This window comes from Eschrichtius robustus, chromosome 18 (assembly GCF_028021215.1).
Source record: "Eschrichtius robustus isolate mEscRob2 chromosome 18, mEscRob2.pri, whole genome shotgun sequence".
Taxonomy (NCBI): Eukaryota; Metazoa; Chordata; class Mammalia; order Artiodactyla; family Eschrichtiidae; genus Eschrichtius; species Eschrichtius robustus.
Genome location: NC_090841.1, coordinates 64,224,032 through 64,244,490, shown reverse-complemented (window position 1 = coordinate 64,244,490; position 20,459 = coordinate 64,224,032). Strand labels below are relative to the sequence as shown.

At 33.8% G+C, this 20,459-nt stretch overlaps 1 protein-coding gene across 1 annotated transcript in view; it reads right to left on the bottom strand.

Moving 5' to 3' along the window:
• GPC5 (glypican 5) overlaps positions 1–20,459 on the bottom strand; it is a 1,364,332-nt gene that overhangs the window by 690,219 nt on the left and 653,654 nt on the right. Inside the window, exon 7 of the mRNA XM_068526854.1 lies at positions 18,658–18,814. Coding sequence (XP_068382955.1) covers positions 18,658–18,814 — 157 coding nt within the window. The remainder of the gene's footprint in view (positions 1–18,657; positions 18,815–20,459) is intronic.

The window sequence follows — 20,459 nt, the reverse complement described above, 5'->3', positions numbered from 1 at the left end:
GTACTATTGCCTGGCAATGATCCTAGTTCTGTAGCATGCTAACTGAAACTAATGTGACCTTGGGCAAAGATCTCAATGCATGTATGCCAAACAGGGAAAACAATATTCCCTATCATATAGAGGTTTGTTAAGATTAAATAATTTAACATGTAAATACCCAGAACAGACCTGGGCTCTGTAATTGACTATTCACTACTGTTTTTTAAAACAACAGTTAGCTATTGAGAATTATTATTATTTTGAATATTTAAAATCTGTTTTCATATTTTATATTTGTATTTTATAAGCAGCAAAGTTGACCTTTTTAAAATTAACAAACATTCCTTTTAGAGCAGTTTTAGTTTCACAGCAAAACTGAGCAGAAAGTAGAAAGATTTGCCCCTACACCTACACACAATTTCCCCACTATCAACATCCTTCACCAGAGGGGTACACTTGTTACAACTGATAAACCTATACTGACACATCATTATCTCCCCAAGTCCATAGTTTACCTTAGGGGTTTCCCTTGGTATTGTACATTCTATGAGTTCGGACAAATGTATAATGACATGTTTCCATCATTATACATTTGACCCTTGAACAACATAGGTTTGAACTGAGTGGATCCACTTATACGTGGATATTTTTCAATAAATACATACTACAGCACTACATGATATGAGCGAGGTTGGCTGAATCCAAGGATGCAGAACCAGGGATAGGAAGGGCTGACTATAAGGTTACATGTGGATTTTCGACTACACAGGGACAGGGGAGGGGGGCCAGTGCCCCAACCCTGCATTGTTCAAGGGTCAAGTTAGTATCATAGACAGTATTTTCACTGCCTTAAAAATCCTCTGTGCTTTCTCTATTCATCCCTCCCTCCCCCTGGCAACCACTGATCTTTTTACTGTCACTATAATTTTGCTTTTTCCAGATGTCATAGTTAGAATCATACAGTTTACAGCCTTTTTACACTGGCTTCTTTCACTTAGTGAAATAGTGCATTTAAGGTTTTTTTTTTTTTTTAATGTCTTTTAATGGCTTGATAGCTTATTTCTTTTTGGCACATAATGTCTCATTTTCTGGATGTACCACAGTTTATCCATTCACCTACTGAAACCATCTTGGTTGCTTCCAAGTTTTGGCAATTATGAATAAAGCTGTTAAAAACATTCACGTACAGATTTTTGTACCAAGGAACATGATTGCTAGATCATACAATCTTCATCTTTGAAATAGGAAGATTTTTACCATTCTTGCCATTGTTCACTGATCTTGAACACGTTTTGCTGAACCTACATATAGGACCATTGTGCAATGATGACAAGTTATCTTCAAAGACAACAAGACATCCTGAAATACAATAAACCCTAAGAACTATATAATAGTCTTAATCTACATATTGGAAAAATGAAATATTCGGTAGAAATTCTTGTTAATTTTTATCATTTTATGTTATAACTTTTCCATCTCTTTCTAATACTTTTGCTCTTATTAGTCCCATTTTACTCTAGTGTGGTTTTATTATATTCCCCCTGATGACTTCAAAATACTTTCCTTTACACATGCATATATTCATACACTAACTTAACAAAGATTTTCTGAGCATCTTTGCTCATGCATGCAGTATATTCAGTTTCAAGGATATAAAGATGAACAGGATGTGGATACCATTTTTAGAAACTCATGGTCTAAGAAGAAATAGAACCCTAAGTAAACTCTACTGTAATAATATAGATATGCACAATGTATTAAGTCAGCAGATGAGCGTGTGGCCAAGTTCACTTGAAGAGGTAAAGAAATCACCACAGAAAAAAAATATTTGATTTTCACTTATGTCATCAACATATCATGTCTGGATTACTATAATAACAGCTTTCTCTAGACGCATTCTCAACGTTGCAATTAGAGAGGTCTCGCTAGAGTGCAAATGGATCAATGAACAGATTTTTGGCATGGTGTGCTAGGGATAAGTGATTCATTATTTGGTTTATGCCAATCCCGAGCCTACATTATATATTACAGCATTCTGGAATTCCATGTAGCTCCCTAAATGATGCTCAACTTTGTCTAGTTACCAGGTTTCTGCTCCTTCTTTGTCCTCCTATAGAGATTATGCTCCTGGCTCTTCATAACCCTATTAATAACTGTTTCTTCAGATGGCAGATTATAGTTCAATTCCTTTGAGAAAACATTCTATTATCCCTAAGGCTGTGTAAGACATCTTTCCTTTATGCTCCCATAAGATCTGTTTTTCCACAAATAAAATTCTCTATACTGTACTGTAATTTCCTGATTACTCATCTGTATCTCCCTGAGGCAAAAGTTTGCATGCTGACAAGCACAGTAGAAGTATCAAGTAAGTATCTGTTGAATGAACCAATGAGTGGATGGATGGATTGAGAGGTAAGGGGTTGACATCAAAGAAAAGATAAATACAGGTTGGGGGTAAAGCCATTAGTGATGAAAATTGAATTTGGAGCTCAAAATTTGTATGAAATTAGTGCCATACTATTCCCATATGAGCTCCATAATGTAATATAGATTTCAGAAAAAAAAAAACCCCACAAGATTCCATCGAATATACTTATAAAGGTAAGGACTATTAATAATTACTCTGCAAAATGTCATGATACAAAATTCCTATTATTTAGCAAAGTTATAACCAGAGAAGTGGAATTAATTCTATATATTACTTAATAGGTAAACATAATTATTTATATTCTAAAAAAATTTAGCATGAAACTTTAGAGTTACAAGGAAATTAAAGGAAGTAAACCATAATCAATCTAAAACTACCTCCAAGCAATAGTATGTTAATGTATCTCTTCCAAAATTGAGATATTACATGTTAATCTAGAAAATTACACTCTTAAGTTTACGGCTTTATACTTGAGTTTAACAATTAGCACTCAAATAATTACTTTTGACATTAATTTTCACTCAAAATAGCACATTATACTAATGCAATAATTCCACAGTCAGGTCTCTACTCTGTGAAAATATGAAAGAGTTATTTATATAATTCACAAATATTGGTAGTTGTTGAAGAAAACTGTGCTTATTAAATGTATTCTATATTTAACACAGCTATAGTCTTGAGTGTGAACAGATTTATATTCATTTTGGTTTTTAGTTAATAGTCTTGACTAAAATTAATGTCAATATTTTCAATTCATTATAAAATCTGGTTTTTAATGTTAATTAAGATGTGTCTTAGAGACATGTAGATTATACTCATATCCAATCATGCAATTCAGAGCACATTCATTAAATGTCTCATGTTTAGAGGCATTGTGGTAAGGACCGTGAGGCAGTTGTTCTCAAGCTTTATTGGGAATAATTATTATTTATTATGCTTTTTAACTATAAATTTGTGGATTCTACCCATGGAAATGTTAATTCAGTATTTGGGGGTGGAATTCTACAAACTGCATTTTAAACAAGCACAGTGATAATTCTGACAGAAGTTGTATACGCTGTGATCAAAAATAGTTGTGTGATGTATGGAAAGATAAAAATGTACCGGCTGAATTGCCCTCAAGATCTTACAATCTGTGATGGTTAATACAACTCATACACAGAACTATACTCTTGAGTGGGCCATAGGAACTAATAACGGTTTTGGTGCTGGCTGCGAGAATGAAATCATACTTTAGAAATCTATGCCTGGTAAGTATACAGGATATTGAAGAAGTGCTTGACTGTATCTTAGGTAGTTCATTCAAATATTCCAAATCTAGGAGGACCTGAAATTACTAACAGTAAAAAAAAAAGAGACTTAGAATTTGTTTCCCAAGCACCAACATTTGGTACCTTAGCATTGCCAGTCCCATTTGCTATTTGTTATGCATGTATGTACGTAAGTTTTCGACTGTCCTGCCTCAACCTTTCCCAGTCGTGTACTCTTGGCTCCAGGGAAGACCCAAGCCCAATAGTCCCAGCAGTCAGCCCTCAGATATGTAGTTTTACATGGTGGTTCCATTGACACTCATGCAGAGCTTCAAATCAACTCAGGTGGATCAGGCACCATGCCAAATTAAAACAAAGACTCATTGGTTCCAGAGTCTTCCAGCTATTTCCTCTTGCTCTCTGTTCTATATGCCCAAGCATAAATAGCTTATCTCTCCTAACTTTCTATATGATTATTTTACTCTGAGATTTGGGAGGAAATGGTAAAACAGGTGTTCACCTACATGGCAGAATATACATCTTGAGAGAATTGTAAGGATTTTATCCCCTTGAAAACAAGGAGGAAAGTCTTAATTGGTTTTCAGATAATATTTTGTTTTGATTCTAACTTTATGCAATTAAGACCAGCTGTATCAGATAGGATCCAATCAACAGAACAGGAAGTATGCTAGATATTTTAGAGATATATAATACCAAAAATTAGTATATAGATATTTAAAGGTTAGTGAAGCAAAAAGAGGGTGTTGAAGACCATAGATATTGGTAATCATGGGGAGTAGCTCCCATTCTTAGGGTTGAAGGACAGGAGATAGAATATCCAGAACCTGGGCAATGAAAGAGAATTTTACTTCTCAGGATGGACAATGGGAGTATAGATCTTCTTGGATGATGTTCAGAGCTCCATGGGCACCATATTGCTGGTGTCAGATTATCAATCAAAGCAAAGTTAGCTGGCACAGGTCCCTTCAAGGAATATAACATAGTTGCTACTGTAAATGCTAAAAGTATCTGGAGGCAGGGGATTGACACTATGGTACTGATGTAATATTGTTAAGAACTGGAAATAGGATGTATTTTCCCCTCTCCCTTCTTTTGATCGTCTTTTAGTATACCCCATTGGCAGAAAAATAACAGTATACTGGCTGGCAAGATAATCTGGGAAATATAATTTATAGATCTCAAGTAGTTTAGGAATTTAGTTCAGAGTTTGGGAAATGCAGTTTGCATAATCACAGAACAATTTTAAAAGGTTACCTAGAGCCGAAACACAACAGATAAATAATCAGCACAATAGCCATAACAATCTCTTAAGTTTTTAAAGTATATGTCTTAAGAAAGAAGAATTAAGTACCTCCACTCATTTCACTAAAATATGAGAGACAATAAAATTGTTTAATTTGTTCAAAAGTATCTGGGTGTCCTGAGAAGAATTGAAATGGGCTGTCTGAGATGACAAATAACTAAAAGCTATTGTTCAGCTACTCATAAGCTCTCAACACTGAAATGGTCTCTTCTCCTTAGAAAACCAAAGAGAAACAAGAGCATCACTGTTTTCTTAAACATTTTAAATGATCTGGAAGGTCTGGGGAAGCTGGCAGTGTGGTTGTAGCATAACTTGGAAACTTCCAAATTCTTACATAAAACAGGCAGAACAATTAGATAGTAAAATCAAAATCACATAAATGCCACTTCCAACCCATCTCATGAGTTATCCTCAAGAACCTCAACATACAAATGAGTGAGGACAAATTACTAATAGCCACAAAACTTACATGCTATCAGCATGTGTGCAGGAGAAAGCAGTGGGAAGAAACAGAGCAAGTTACGCACCTGAAAACAAAAGAATGCAAATAGCCAACAGGTATTCACTAGAAATCAGTTTGAAAACAGCAGAGAATGGGAGATGCTTTGCTCACTCTTAATAGTGGGTGAGTGTAAGGACACTGACATAAAACTACAGGGTCTGGAGTCTCTGAAACCTTTTTAACTCCCAAAACTAATCTGGCAAGTCTTCCTTAACATTTAGGGCCCACACAGAAGAGAAACTGCTAGAAGAATCCAGAATTAACGGGATAAGGACAATGGAGAATTAGGGAAGAAAAGAGACGGGTAAATACAGGGGAGGGAACAGAGCCAGAATATCTCAGAAAACAAACCACCACATACATTATTTAACACTACATGAAAATAATAGGACTAGAAATTCAGCAAATTTAGAAAATACGTCTGAACCAAGCCTCCTTCTAAAATTTTAGGGAATTTAAATTTATGTAAAAATAAGCAGCAGAAAAGAATCAAGACCAAATGCCATACAAAGTTAAACAGTATTCTACTATCATGTCTACAAATAGTGAAAGCACACCAGAAAACCAAACCCAAAATTTCACATACCATTTAAAATGAGCTAAAAGTTATCAAGAAAAGGATACAAGACACCAAATAAGTCAGAACTTTAAAAATTCAGAAATGAAGTTAGAGACTTCAAAAAAAAAGAAGAAACATTCATTTAAAAATAAATAAAATCTAGAGGCAGCGTAAGAGTAAAGAAACATCACTATTCATACCTTAAGAGAAATAGAAAGTGAAAAGGAGGTGGATTTTAAAAATCAAAAATAAATTTAAGAATAGATAAAAGGTATTGGAGAATATACTGAAAATAAGCAAATACAATTCAACAAATGTACAATAGGTACTTCTGAAGAGGAAAATCAAAACAAGGGAAGAGAACAATTACTTAAAACTATAATTCAGCAAAAGTGTGCTAAAAAAAGATTTGGTATTACTTATTTTAAAAGTATACCATGTTACTGAGAGTGTCCACTTAAAACTACCCAGAAAGCTATATTCTAGTAAAATTACTGCAGTTAAAAAAAGAAGAAAACAAATCTCTGGGCACTGAAAGGGTAAAAAAAAAAGAAAGAAAGAAAAAAGAATATGTTGCTTGTAAAGGGAAGAAAATTAGAACATAGTCAGACCTTTTGCCAGTAATGCTTTCTGCCAGAATAGACATCAGTGTATAGTGAAGAAATGCAAAGAAAGAAAATGTGAGCCTGCATTCTTCTAGCTAGCAAAATCGACTTTCATGTAAAAGGGGTACAAACTCATCACCAAGTAAAAACTTGTAAAATGTTGTCCTCATCAGTCCTTCTTAAGAAATGCACTAGAGAAACTTTGACATAAGAACTAGTAGTAAGCATTAAATATATAGTTAGCAGATATAATAGGTGACCTAAATATATCTGTATCTGTATTATATTGATATAGTTTCTTGCCAAGGAAATATAGGTATATAAATATATATATATATATGTATCTATCTATATGTATATAGATAGATACATATATCTGTATATATACACATATATATCTCCATAGGGCTGTTTGATATACATTAATATCTATATCTATTATCACCATAAAATGGGGATAGAATATGATAAAATAGGCAAAAATGTAACTGATTTTAGTAATCATAATTGGTAGGGTTCTTTTTAGTATTATTATAATATGGTACATCTAATGTGGACTAAAGCAAATGAGTAATTATGAGATATTTATTTCTATTATGACCTGTATCTTTGAGGATCATGCCTTGTGCCCAGATTGTGGTCACGAAAAACCGTTTTTTAATAAAACAAATAAAAGGGTCATGTAAAAATGACTGACTCCATATCTAAGACAGATAATGTACAAGCTCAGCTTGTAATTCCTTGTTATACTATAAGCAATGAAACTAGCCAAGACTTTGAGGATTATGTCAAAAGGACTGAAGAGCCAAATGCAAGAGGTGTCAATTGGCAGAATGTGGGACAATCTGGACTGCAATAAGAATTACAAATGTTTTTGAAACTTAGTTCATAATGATACTTTAAAAAATTAAAAGAATTGGTCACCTTCTGAGAAAGACAAGTAGGGTACCAATTCATTTTCTTGAAACTGGTTAAAAAAAAGAAAAATTCAAGAATCTATCCTGTCTTTCTTGAAGGTCATAACCAAAATAGGTAAGTGGATCACTGAAGTTGACCTTTGTCCAGAGAACATTTGTCAAAGAAGATAAATAACCCTGTAGAAGAGAAAAAGGCTATGGATATGAAAGAAATTTCAGGTGAGGAAGTATATGAGGAATCTCATATACTTATGAAAAAAGTACAATTAAGAGAATAGGAACTAATATAGAATAAAATATTGTCCACTTCCATCCTCTGGACAGATATACGAAAGTAGTGGGAGTGGAACAAAAAGTGTTTGCAAAAATGGGGAGCAAGATGAACTTTTAGTTTTTGCTGGTGAGAATATAAATTGACACAATCACTTTGTTAACCAGTAACAAAGTTTGACATTTCCCAGTAAAGCTTAAGTAAAACTTATGCGTACTCTGCTTTGTTTCTCTGTCATGCTACTTCTAGGTATACACTGCAGAGCCTCTTACACATGAGCATTAAGAGATATCTTCAGGATGGTTTAAGATGGTTTATAGCAACATTATTCACAATATTCAAAAACTGAAATCAACTTTGATATCCATCAACAATAAAATAAATAAGTGGGTGTGTATATTCATAATTAGAATACGATACTTTGGTGAAAATGAATTAATAAATATACACCCAACATAGGTGAACCTTAAAAATTTAACACTGAAGCAAAAGGAACACACTGTGTAACAACAAAGACTATATGATTCCATTTATAATAAAGTACAAACCCCAGAAAAATCCAGCAAGATATTGTTTATGATCACTGTAAACTCTCAGAGTGGGATGTTTTCAGAGAGGTATGGAAATATTCTGTTCTTGAACTGGGAGGAGGGGTAGATACAAATTTACTTTATTATTTTGCTTAAACTGTGTGTGTGCATGTTTCTGTCACTATATCTGTATCTCTGTCTCTACATTTATCTTTATCTCTACATTATTGTTATGATTTCACCTAGTTTTATGGAAGATTCCTCTCTTCTTGCTAGTTCATGGAAGCAATTAAGAAAACTTTTTATGTATTTCACTGAACTATTTTTTTTGTTTCAGTGGGTGGCGGTGGGTTGGGCATTACGGTAATGCTGTCTATAGATGAAGTCATATAATCTTCACAAGGATGCTTCTTGGAGAGTACTCTTACTATCCCCATCTCAAGGAAATTCAGGTATAGAACAATTATTTGTGCAAAGTAAGTGGTAAGTTACTTGTGCAAGACGTATGTTATTTGTACATGTTTCTTCTCTTAACCAGTTCACTGTATTGCTAGTACAAATAACGGCATACCCAAACAAAATGACCACATAGAAAAACTTTTAATAGATCCTTTTGGCTTACCAAATTACATACAAACTTCTCACTCTGGAACTCAAAACCACTGTAACATTTTTAATCCATTTTTAGAGTTCCAATATTTTTTCAAGCAATTTGAATAACTTTGTTCCTCTGTGAGCATGCTCCTTACCCCCTCTCCCCACCCCACTGTGTCTTGTTCATGGAGTTTGCTCTTCACAGGGTACCTTCCCCTCCCTATTGTCAATTGCTGAAACCAAATAATGTGTTCACCCTGTCCAATGCCCCTTTCTCATAAACACTGCAGTCAAATGTTATTTTTTTCCAGATTGCCCTTTTCCTGTCTTCTCTAAAGAGTGTTTTCCAAATGTACCATTTCGATACCCTCTCTCCTCTCTCTTAATTCACATGAAACTTTGATTTCTCTCCGTTGGAATGTAACGTGATACAAGGGAAAGTGCAAGATATTTCTTTAGTGTTCATTTCAATCTGGAGGAGCTGATGAAGATGAAACATTTCTGCTGAGATAACACAGGTACTCTTTCAAGATGAAATTTTCTTGAAGCCAGTGTGATCTGATGCTTTCAGACCCTGAGAAAAGATGGAAGTGCCTTTCCTTTGGTGTCATAAAGTGACTCACTTTGCTGTACACCTGAAACTAACACAACATTGTAAATAGACTATAATCCAATAAAAATTAAAAAAAAGAAAGTAGACTCAAAGCTAAATAAAAACAATCAAACTGAGACTGCTGCCAAAAATCATATAGGGTAAGCCACCATTACCAGCCTAATTGTTATAGTCCTTAATGTCCTGATGCCTATGATGCTCTCTTGTAATGCTAATTTATAAATGTAGACAGTGTCTTATAAGAGTTTGTGCTGCTTTAAGAGGAAGGAACACTCCCAAACTCATTCTACAAGGCCACCATCACCCTGAAAACAAAACCAGACAAAGATGTCACAAAAAAAGAAAACTACAGGCCAATATTACTGATGAACATAGATGCAAAAATCCTCAACAAAATACTAGCAAACAAAATCCAACAGCATATTAAAAGGATCATACAACATGATCAAGTGGGGTTTATCCCAGGAATGAAAGGATTCTTCAATATACGCAAATCAATCAATGTGATACACCATATTAACAAATTGAAGGATAAAACCATATGATCATCTCAATAGATGCAGAAAAATCTTTCAACAAAATTCAACACCTATTTATGATAAAAACTCTACAGAAAGTGGGCATAGAGGGAACCTACTTCAACATAATAAAGGGCATACATGACAAATTCACAGCCAACATCATTCTCAATGGTGAAAAACTGAAACCATTCCCTCTAAGATCAGGAACAAGACAAGGGTGCCCACTCTCACCACTATTATTCAACATAGTTTTGGAAGTTTTAGCCACAGCAATCAGAGAAGAAAAAGAAATAAAAAGAATCCAAACCAGAAAGGAAGAAGTAAAACTGTCACTGTTTTCAGATGACATATTACTATACTTAGAGAATCCTAAAGATGCTACCAGAAAACTACTAGAGCTAATCAATGAATTTGGATGCCAAATTAATGCACAGAAATATCTTGCATTCCTATACACTAACAATGAAAAATCTGAAAGAAAAATTAAGGAAACACTCCCATTTACCATTGCAACAAAAAGAGTAAAACACCTAGGAATAAACCTACCTAAAGAGACAAAAGACTTGTATGCAGAAAACTATAAGACACTGATGAAAGAAATCAAAGATGACACAAACAGATGGAGAGATATACCACGTTTTTGCATTGGAAGAATCAACATTTTGAAAATGACTATACTACCCAAAGCAATCCACAGAGTCAATGGAACCCCTATCAAACTACCAAGGGCATTTTCACAGAACTAGAACAAAAAAATTTACAATTTGTATGGAAACACAAAAGACCCTGAATATCCAAAGCAATCTTGAGAAAGAAAAACAGAGCTGGAGGAATCAGGCTCCCTGACTTCAGACTATACTACAAAGCTACAATAATCAAGACAGTATGGTACTGGCACAAAAACAGAAACATAGATCAGTGGAACAGGATAGAAAGCCCAGAGATAAACCATATGGTCACCTTATTTTTGATAAAGGAGGCAAAAATATACAATGGAGAACAGACAGCCTCTTCAATAAGTGGTTCTGGGAAAACTGGACAGATTTGTAAAGGAATGAAATACATGTAAAGAATGAAATTAGAACACTCCCTAACACCATACACAAAAATAAACTAAAAATGGATTAAAGACCTAAATGTAAGGCCAGACGCTATAAAACTCTTAGAGGAAAACATAGGCAGAACACTCTATGACATAAATCACAGCAAGATCCTTTTTGACCCACCTCCTAGAGTAATGGAAATAAAAACAAAAATAAACAAATGGGACCTAATTAAACTTAAAAGCTTTTGCACAGCAAAGGAAACCATAAATAAAACAAAAAGACAACCCTCAGAATGGGAGAAAATATTTGCAAACAAAGCACCAGACAAAGGATTAATCTTAAAAATATACATGCAGCTCAATAACAAAAAAAACCCAACCCAATCCAAAAATGGGCAGAAGACCTAAATAAACATTTCTCCAAAGAAGATATACATATTGCCAACAAACACAGGAAAGGATGCTCAACATCACTAATCATTAGAGAAATGCAAATCAAAACCACAACCACAAGGTATCACCTCACACCAGTCAGAATGGCCATCATCAAAAAATCTACAAACAATAAATTCTGGAGAGGGTGTGGAGAAGAGGGAACACTCCTGCACTGTTGGTGGGAATGTAAATTGATACAGCCACTATGGAGAACAGTATGGAGGTTCCTTAAAAAACTAAAATAGAATTACCATATGACCCAGCAATCCCACTACTGGGCATATACCCAGAGAACACCATAATTCAAAAAGACACATGCACCCCAATGTTCATTGCAGCACTATTTACAATAGCCAGGTCATGGAAGCAACCTAAATGCCTATCGACAGATGAATGGATAAAGAAGATGTGGCACATATATACAATGGAATATTACTCAGCCATAAAAAGAAACGAAATTTCGTTATTTGTAGTGAGGTGGATGGACCTAGAGTCTGTCATACAGAGTGAAGTTAAGTCAGAAAGAGAAAAACAAATACTGTATACTAACACATATATATGGAATCTAAAAAAAAAAAAAAACAAATGGTTCTGATGAACCTAGGAGCAGGACAAAAATGAAGACGCAGACGTAGAGAATGGACTTGAGGACACAGGTGGGGGGAAGGGGAAGCTGAGACGAAGTGAGAGAGTAGCATTGACATATATATATATACTACCAAATGTAAAATAGATAGCTAGTGGGAAGCAGCCACACAGCACAGGGAGATCAGCTAGGTGCTTTGTGACCACCTAGATGGGTGGGATAGGGAGGGTGGGAGGGAGGATCAAGAGCGAGGGGATATGGGGATATATGTATATGTATAGCTGATTCAGTTTTTTATACAGCAGAAACTAACACAACATTGTAAAGCAATTATACTCCAATACAGATGTAAAAAAAAATGTTATGCTCCTTTAATAGAAACTCATTTTAGAGATGCTAATAAATAAGGGATGTAATAAAGAAGGGCGTAAATTTTTGCTCCTCATAGTATGGTCCTTAAACCAGTAGCAATCGTCATCTGGGAGCACATAAGGAATGCTCCACATAAGACCTCCTGTATCATGCTCGTATTCTTACCAAGAATCCCGCATGATTTGTATGACAAGAGGCTGTGAGAACCTCTGAGCCCAGATCACATGCTCTCTTATTTAATTATTTACAGTTAGATGAGCACTTAATTCGTCAAAAACCTATATGAAAATACTCTTTCTACACAATTAGAGGTAATGAAGTCATTAAAGAGCTAAAAATATACCTAACCAGTTTCTGCATTTTATCCATTCATCCTCACTGAAGGGTAATATTGCAACTTCAATAATCATTCTGTTTATTTGCAACAAAATGATATTAAAAAATAGACCTGGATATGGTTATATACAAATATGGTTTGTTTCTGGTTATATTGACAGCTACATGACTTTGGGCAAGTCATGATCAAATGTACCTGAGGATATTTTCTTAAATTTTAATTTTTTACTCTCTATATTGATCACACAGTCATACTTAGCATTGTGCTAGTCAACAGAGACCATAATTTCTTTATTCTATGTCCTCTGGTGTGGTATAGATTTAGTTATAAGATTTACAGACTAGCTGGTTGATCCGGAATGCATGCTAGGAGGCTCCTTAAGCTTTAATTAATATCTCCCCTCCTCACCTCAGTGATTTAACATCAGTTCTGTGTCTAAGCCAAAGCAATGAAAATCATTCCTTAGGCATTCAAGGACAAATTCTTTTATTTCAGTTCTATTATTTAAATCCATGACTGTGATATATAGCTAGTAAAGAGGATGAGAGATGATTTCAGATGATTCATCAGGTATCCAGATTCTATTATACAATCTTGTTAACAAAACAGCAAGCAGGCAGCATGAGTCTCAATTATTTAGAAACCAAAATAGAAATGTATAATCATAATAATATTCATAATGATCATATACTAATTAAAATATATTTATCTTAGATATATATTTCATTTGTCTTTAGTATAATTTTCATAAGTAGTATAAAAACTGTGGTAGATGACAATTTCAAAGTGTTCACAATTTCGAACATTGAACAGGATCAGGAAGTGTTTCCTTGTGCATTTCTCTATGGTTTTATCATGACCCTTCAGTATTAGACACTTGCAAAACATAAATCAAAGTGTACAGTCATTATTCAAGATTACTTTCACTGTGTCACAAAGGGAAGAGTCTAAGTACCTTTATAAAGATGATTTATTTTTAGCTTAACTGAATAAAGTAATGATAGCTGTTTAGTTATTTTCAGTACAGTTTCTTATATTTGGGATAATTTATTAATGGTCTATTTATCAACACTTAGCAAAATAAACTGAATACATTTTATTTTAATCAAATTGGATGGAACTTGAATTTTAGAAATAGTACACATACTTTAATATACATATTTGGAACTGTTATTAATGTAAACAAATATTACATGCTTGCCTTTTATGTTTTACATAATTTATGTTGGGAAGAAAAAATCACCAACTAGAGAATATAAACTATTACAAAATGATTTGTACAAAATGAATAATTACATAGTTTTAGTAGTTCTGGAAAATAAATAAAGATTTCATTATCTAAAGAAAATGCAACTTGTAGTTTTTTTTTTGTTGTTTTTTTTTTTTGAGTTCTCCCCTAACCTCCATGTCTAGCTGAGATTTTGAAATAAAGGTGATTTATGGTGAAAATAAGTTTGAGGACGCCAAGAATATCCACTTGCTCTATAATCCTGCATTATTAAATAAATCAGCACCCTTTATTTTTCAGTGGATAACAAAGTATCATTTTCATTTTACTATGCACATGGAATACACTGTTCTCTTCCAAGGTCACTGTTAGTATCACGCTGTAGATACATTTGTTAGAGGCTGATCTAAGGTTAGTTACTAAGTGACAAATCCAAAGCACAATATAAACAATAGTTCTATTTATTTTAGTCTATCAAAGATCAACCAAAAGTTCTTTCTAGATCTAGTGACTTAATATTCCAATGTATTATCCTTTTATTTCCAAATAAATCTCATTTACATTGAATACTCTCTGTTCTCATCAGCTTACTCCCTGATGTAACACATAGGAGAATTCTTTATAGCTGGAAAAGGCTATCTACCATATTCTTATTGCTATTATAGTGCAGTAAGTGGCTTGTGGGACAGAAAGTAGTTGCGAATAGAGATGATAAAAGTTTGAGACTGAGTCCTGGCTTTCTCAAATACTTAGAATTTGAGATGATGATGAGAACCTGTAAAAGAGGAAGAGCAGCCCGGGAGATAAGAAGAAATGAATGGTAAACAGCCCTTCCCAGGAAAGACTTTCGGTGTCTTTCAGGAAAGACTTTCAGGGGCCTCCTAGCATGCATTCCAGATGGCAATTCAGGAGGGCATAGGGTTCAGAGTGCTGCATTGGGACCTATTTCATGACTGCTCTGCAGAGGTATGTTGATAGCACTATCGGAAAAAGTCATTTGAACACATTCTTAACAACCTGTGATGTCATTTACAGGCTTCTCCGTTAAAATAAAATTATTTTTAAAACGGCTAAAATGCTACATAGTATTGTACAATCAATGATGAATATGACAATGGACAGAGATTATCTCACACAATCTGAAGACTTAAAATCACCCTACTATTTTTGAACATGTGGTGTCTGAACCAACTTGTGATCAAATTCATTTTGTCTGAGATTATTACTGTGAACCATCTTATCAAAATAAATTTGATCACGGATTATACATTCTTTGTTTTTGTTAAAATCGGTGTTACTGCAATTTAAATTATAACATCACATAAGAATTGCAAGCAGTGCTACTGCAGATTTTCAAAACTACACGTGGATAGTATTGCTATGGCCTGTCTTTAGTGGCACCGTGGTTTGTTTTATAACAGTTGAAAATAACAGAATTTGGGGATATTAGAATAGTCAAATAGTTGAAAAAGTATTGATGGTAGTGAGAGTAGTTTTGCTCTGCATGGCTACAAGAACAGAACTTGTTTCTTCCACTGGCGTTTAAAACCTACCATCCCTTAGCTACTTTGAAAGGATGGCAAGTGTCCAAGATGAGGGGAAATGAAAGTTCAAAGCCATTCCAACCCTGCTATTCCTAGGTACTAGTGAAATAACCATACCTACATTTATGAGCCAAATTCGATGCAATAAAAATATAGAAACAAATTTCTGTAATATTAGGATTTTTAAACCACTCTACTAAAATAAGAAAGTATTTTCAGTTTCCTAAGAGTGAACACTACATAGTATAGACTTTTTTTTATTATAAATACATCAGTTCACATTTAATCATAGCCAACATGTATGATATAAATAGAGATAGTTTTAAAAGCTAAATATTTGTAAATCATTTGATAACATCACTGATGAAAACAAAATGATGCCTAAGAGGTACATAAATATTTTGGTGGTAAAACATTGCACACTGAAATATATAAATCCCTCTTGTCTGAAAGAAACATTAACCAAAACAGAAACAGAAAATCAGTTCAAGTGTTGGTTAGTAAGATATTTATCAACTTTGAACATTTGCATAAATGGAGCAAAATCATTAAATTTACAAGACACAGTATTACTATTACTCCTTGTAACTATATATAGGTATAAATAAAAACATACATGTATAACTATTTTTAATCAGACATTTTGAAGTGACAAATGAACTATGTTCTACTTATATTGCATTTTATAAAGAATACACGTAAGTGTAAGGAAGAAATAATGGTGCATTTCAAATTCTTAACACAAATGACACCTTGATAAACTTTCTAGAGCACAATATTTTTAAGTCATTAAGACCACCTAAAACTATATCATAAAATGCTTTAGCAATATATCTAACCAGCCAAACACAGGTAAACTATTACAGTGCTTTATAAAAATAGAAATGTGACCTACGCCTTGCTACTTGCCGTGTGCCTCTTTATTTCAGCAGGCTATCCACAGTGGGTTCCTAACCACTTATTAAAAATTGAAAGGCAACAGCTATAAACCCTTAGAAACATGATAGGCAACCCACTTATAGCAGATGTGGATTTTTTTTTAATGTTTGCCTGGAGTTGCTGAAAACCATCTATTTCTTACATCTCCCCAATTCTGACGGAGAGTTGCTTGTACCATACCTGTCTATTTCAGTAGTAATTGAAAACACGGTTTTAAAGTAAAAAATTCATTCTTGCCATCTTGACAAGCATGGTTTTGTAAGAAAACTATTAGTAGTTGAATATCCTCCACTGTCTCTACTCCTCTTGTGAAATAAGCCAAAAAGAGTTATCTATTAATACATAGCAAGTTCTTGAGCTTATAAATAACTTCAGGAGTGAAAAATCCCTATTAAAATGCTAATTCTACACACACACACACACACACACACACACACAGAAACACGCATGCAATTTATAGAAAAAATTTTAACCTAAGCTATTTTGCATAATAATATTTAATGCCTTAAAACCCTACTAATATTCAAATGGCAAGGAAATTATAGTACATATAAATACTCAAGATCAAGTGAAAATGAAAGATTATTTAATATTATCCTAATAGATATGTATCATAATTGCAAAATACGATGGAGGGCATTTTAACTCTTAGTAAAAATATTCTTTTCCTAATGAAAACCCTTTTTCATTTGCTTTGTCTTCCTTTTTTTTTTTTTTTGGCCTAAACAACAAAAGGTAGAAAAACAAGAGAAGTCAATCTGATAAATGATATTAGTACCAATAACAAGAACACATATCCCTACTGCTCCTACATGAGTAGAAGATGTGTAATCTTCACTAGAAAATTGTGTTAACGCATCAAAGAATTTTGTGGTCCTTTGTTCAATTGCTACTCTAGTGTACTAAACCCCATCTATTTACTTTCTATGTTAAACTTATTACTGTTTCTAACAGGAAAACATGTACCTTTATATTGTCTTGATTTTATACCTCTTTCAGCTTCCATTCCTTTAACCAATATATTTGCCTTACAAAACAAGATACTAGAAAGAATGGGGTATTGATGCTTGAAGCGTTGGTAGTGTTCTAAATTTACTACAAGAGAACTGAAAAGTAAATGAATTCTTCTCCCACCAAAGTCATGAAAAGACATTTCTAACAGGTCCAAAGCATCCCTTTGTGATTTAGAGGGAGACTATCAGGCCAGCCTCCAGATAGGGCTGCACAGGTCCAGAAGATCACTTTATAAAGTAATCCCCTTTGGTATGACCTGAATTAAGTGAATAGTTGAAAGTTAGTTGCTCTGGGTACCTTAACTTTCACACTTCTTTCTCAGTTGATAACTTTGGTTGTCTTGCCTGTGTGAACATATACATGCACATAACAATGAAGAGCTTACCTACCTCATTTTGTATGTGAAGACAAGGAAAGGAACTTCATCTGGTGATTTTTTTGGTTGTTGTTATTTGGTAGTTTTATCATTTGTAATAATGACCAGTCCAGCAATACCAGAAATGGTTTTTAAACCCACATGATCAAAACAATGTGAATAATTGGTGAGATCTTTTTTGGAAGAACCAATTCATAGGAGTTAAACCCAAGTAGTTTCTCACCATAACTAACCATGTATTTAGCCAGTTTCTTTGTAATTTGAACATGAAAACCTAATAAAATTTATCTAATGGCATGACAATATAATAAAATTGCAGAATGTTAGTATTTAGTAGGGCTCACACATCCTGGTTTCACCAAGATACGTTTACTGCCCACCATACTAGCTATTTCACGCCCTACAGACTATCCCACTTTAAAACTATGAGTTCTCAGAACTGATGGTCATTCACTAGTTTTTCACAGAAAAATATCATTTCCATTTAAAGTCATTAGTTAAAAAGAAACAAAAACCCCAAGAACGCATGTCCTGAATATCTAAAAAAAATGGGTTTACTTTCACTTCCAATTACTCTTGCATTTTTCTGAATTCACTACCATTATTTCTTTATATTCATAATAATAATTTTCCTTAATTATATCTCCAAATCAATCCTTCAGGAGTGGTGTTAGAATCATACACTTACAGTCTGTGATTTTTAGTGTCCTCTTGACTTCTCCACTTCCTGATCCCCTGCAACCATCTTCATCATCACAGTCTCCGCTGACCGGCTCAGCCATGTCGCCACCACTGCCCATGCCAAGTTCCCACTTGCTGGGTTTGGGTGACCTACCCTGTAACAGCTAAATATGGATACCAAACACATCTATTAATAGAAAATTCAAATCATTTAAGGATGCTATTCAACAATATGTAGAAATTATAACTATTTTCTTACGTGGATCCACTGTTTTGATGTAGACACCTTACCACGTCAAGTATGCAAGAAAGATTAAAAACTACTGAAATAATAATAAATAATGGGCAAGATCTTACAGCTGTAAAGAGCTCCAGTCTGCCTATTAGCTCTGTGATACAGCTTTGGAAAACAAATAAAACCAGATCTTCTTGCTCATGGATACTTTGGTTAGAGAATCCGCTGTTTAAGCAGGGTAAATCAAACTCCAGTACAACATGACCCCCTCTGCAGTGTATTGGCTGATAATATTGTACTGTTTTGTAAACCAACAGTCCAAAATTTCCCCAAAAGAAGAGTGCTATTCTTCCAGAAAAGATTCAGTGAAAGGAATATAGAATTTTGGACATGTACATTTATCGTTTTATTTAAACTTCATGGATTAAATACTTAGACCAATGTACATGGCACAGAACTGAACCTTGGAACAAAAGACTTAGGTTCTACTTCTATTTATACGAATTACTTAAGAAATTTAACCAACTTCTTGTTCTTGATTCTCAAGTATTTCATTTACTTTAATGAGTAAAATAGATGGACTAGACATTTCCCCCTATATCATGGGGAAAACAATATTTTTGAATAATATTGGACATGCCTAAACTCCTTTTCCAAAGGGTGATGTTATGAATAATAGACTATATCACTTAAAGCCAAGACTGAGTAAAATGATCCAATATGTGACATTTACCCCTCTAAGGCAGTTTTGGAGGACATGTGACCAAGCGTGAGCACTAGAGGGCCCTACCATATTGTGAATGAAATATATTGCAGCTGAACAGTTAATGGGCATTCAAAATTTCAGGGTGTTGTTTTATGAAAGTATTAGGGTTGTTATTTCTCAGAGATTTTCCAGATAACAGTATGAATTAGCAGACAAGAATCAAACACACAACTCAACGATGGCATTGTATATTGAAAAAATAAAGAGCAATCCATCCTCGGTACACGTAAGACAAATATGTTTAGCATATAAAGAACACTACGATTAAGCACCTGGACTTTGACAATTGATAAACTTTCAAAATTAAAAATAAAATTAGGTCATGAATTCTGAAATGTATTTTCTTAAAATTTATTTTCCTTGACAAAAATGAAATGTTAAAACAATTTGACAATAATTTAAAAATTCTGGTCAGGATTTATTTCTATCGATCAGCATTTCCCAAGTGTTAATAGGTGTTAAATTTTAAAAGAAGGCTTCTTCCATGGTCAAATGAATTTGGGATTAAGTTAAACCAAGCTTCTTATTGTGTTTAATGCACTGATATGTATGCTACTTCCTGTAGTGGGGTATGGCAATGGGGAAATACAGATATGTAACAAAGCATATAAAAATTCAAAAATCTGACAAAGGAAAGGAAAAATAAATGTCATTATATTATAAAAATTATATTAAAATGTTTTATAAATTTTTAATAAAATAATACCATTTGTTATTTAACATAATCATAAAGGGCTGGGACTCAGAGGTCCAACATACCAAGAATTAAATCCTGATTCTGACATATATTAACCATATGACGTTGGAC